General features: G+C 38.3%; 1 protein-coding gene across 1 annotated transcript in view; it reads right to left on the bottom strand.

Moving 5' to 3' along the window:
* The window catches only part of LOC107679983 (prostaglandin E2 receptor EP2 subtype-like), a 7,833-nt gene extending 6,484 nt beyond the window's left edge, over positions 1–1,349 (bottom strand). The window contains exon 1 of the mRNA XM_016475720.1: positions 210–1,349. Coding sequence (XP_016331206.1) covers positions 210–1,016 — 807 coding nt within the window. The 5' untranslated portion in view covers positions 1,017–1,349. The remainder of the gene's footprint in view (positions 1–209) is intronic.
* Positions 1,350–2,574: the final 1,225 nt, after the last annotated feature.

Raw genomic sequence — 2,574 nt, 5'->3', positions numbered from 1 at the left:
TATATATATATATATATATATATATATATACACACACACACAACTTTTCATCATGTATATATATATATACATTTATCTTTCTTAATGCAACTTATGAAAATTACATTTAGCAAAGTTCCATAACTTCCATAATCCTGAACTTGTCAATTTTTTAGTGAATTTACTGCAGATCACTTTCATTCATCCTAATAAGATGCTTTAAGTCTTACCATTAATGGCAGGGAACAAATGACAAATATGACTGTCATGAAGACCAGGAGAATGAGGTGTTCCACCTCCTCTGCCCATGAGAAGTACCTCCTGTCCCTTTTACTCCGGGTCTGCACTGATCCTCTGTTCATTTTGCGCCTCCGGTACATTAACACCAGATGGTAAACTACAAAACAGTTGCATGCCACTATAACTATAACAATAAGCAGCATCACAGTGGCATAAACGTTGGCATAAACCCGGTCCTCCATCCCCTCTGGATTCATGGCAATAAAGCACCATGTCCCGGGACAGTATTGCACATATTTCCCAAAGCCTGCAAATGGCATTAAGCAAAATAAAAAGCAGATTAGATAAATGCAAGGGACGGTGATGTATCCGCAGCGTTTAGTGACATGCCTCCCGTAGTGGTATGGGTACCCGATGGAGAGGCACCTCTCCAGTGCCATGGCGAGGAGGATGGAGAGCGTCGCCAGACTGAAGAAAGTCATGGCAAATCCAAAATATTCACACACCGCACGTGTCTCGCTCATCCCAACTAGTGTGGTGTTGGTTAAGTATGCAGTCTGAACCAGGGGACTGATCAAGCAGGTTCCCATTAGATCCATAACGACCAGCGTGGTCAGCAGCAAATGGAACAGAGACTGTCGCTGCCGGTTCTTCTCTTTCCTCCTGCGGAACTCCAGGAGAACTAATGCAACCAGATTCCCGAGAACTCCAGCTGCAAACATCATCGCGCTGATGGCTGGGCCACCGTTCTGCTCCACACTCAGACTTTCAGTGCAACTTTTGTTTTCTGTGCCCATCACTGCCAGAGATATACCGAAACTCCTATTGTAGATCTTCTTGGAACTTCTCCAAGCTTCCTTGAATTAGCTTAGGTTGGCATGTTTAAAAGCAAACTCTATATTAGAAAAACTGCGTTCAATTAGTCTGTTCTTCTTTCTGGGCGTAGAATCTGAAACACTTAAAGGTGGTTCACCAAGGTAAAGGAATGGAGTTCATCAGTGGAAGCATGGTGTGTTCCAAAATACAGATCCATACAAGTATTTCAATGCCTCTGGAGTCAGACAGACTTGCCTCTTAGCCTGCCCCATGCTCTTGAAGGCAAAAAGGCAGTGGGAGAATGTAGTGTGAGCCATGAGATCCTCTGCTGAATGAGCTGTTGGCTGGTGAAACAACGTCATTGTCTTGACCCCACCCTCAACACACACACACACACACACACACACTGATCCAGACACAGCAATGAGAAATTCGAGCTTCCTTTAAACCTCATGTGCCGTTGAGACTTTACTTCCTGCATGTTTGGGGTCCTGCACTGTATAAAAATAATAATAATCAAATAGCTATTATAATGCTAAAAACTTAAAAAGTAAGCTTGAATGGGTCTCTTAAGGGTTACATGTGCTATAAGCAGTTGAATTTGCCTTTAAGAAAGACTGCTCTTTAAAATGACCATTGATTAAATAATGACCACTAATCCTTGAAATTACCACTATTTTAAAATGACCATCATGCAACCAAAGACTACATGGAAAGAAGGATCCCAAATAATCGGTGACTTAAAATTATTATTTTTAAATGTTATAATTAAATTGCATATTTTTTATAGAATTGTTAGAGCTTAAAATTCGATTTAGTTAAATCAATAGATTTAATTAATAGTTTTAATATCTTATGAATGAATGAATGAATGAATGAATGAATGAATAAATAAATAAATAAATTTGTTCGCCAAAATTTTGTTCACTAATTGCTTTTGAGTAACTTTTTTTTTTTAAAGAAACTCATACTTTTATTAAGCAATGGTTTGATCAAAAGATTTCTATTTCAAATGAATGCTTTTCTCTTGAACTTTCTGTACGTAATAGAATCCTGTAAAAATGTAACTTTCCACGAAAACATTATGCAACACAACTGTTTTCAACATTGTTAATCATAAGAAATGTTTCTTAAGCTCCAAATCAGCATATTCGAAAATATTTAGAAAATGGCCCATGAAAGTTTATCTTAGTTGGCATGTTTTCCAACAGTTATCGTATCTGTGGTCCTCTTTGCTTTATATTCACATAATTAAGCCTAATTCCTCTAGCTGTAACAGACGTTTATGAATGCTGAAAGATGTTAGAATTTTTCATGGCTTTTAAGGTTGGGCATGTACAGATCTGAGCTCACAACATGCTGCTACGCGTTTAAGTCTTGCCAGAAGGGAATTTTGTGCTCTTTTACTTTAGGGCTTCCTGGTCCTTTCTGTGCAATGTTATGTTTTATGATATGATAAAACAGCATTTAAACATTTACAATGACATTTTACACACACACACACACACACACACACACACACACGCACGCACACACACA

This window comes from Sinocyclocheilus anshuiensis, unplaced genomic scaffold (assembly GCF_001515605.1).
Source record: "Sinocyclocheilus anshuiensis isolate Anshui unplaced genomic scaffold, SAMN03320099.WGS_v1.1 scaffold772, whole genome shotgun sequence".
Classification (NCBI taxonomy): Eukaryota; Metazoa; Chordata; class Actinopteri; order Cypriniformes; family Cyprinidae; genus Sinocyclocheilus; species Sinocyclocheilus anshuiensis.
The sequence above is the reverse complement of the archived record's forward strand: the minus strand, read 5'-3'. Positions and strand labels throughout refer to the sequence as shown.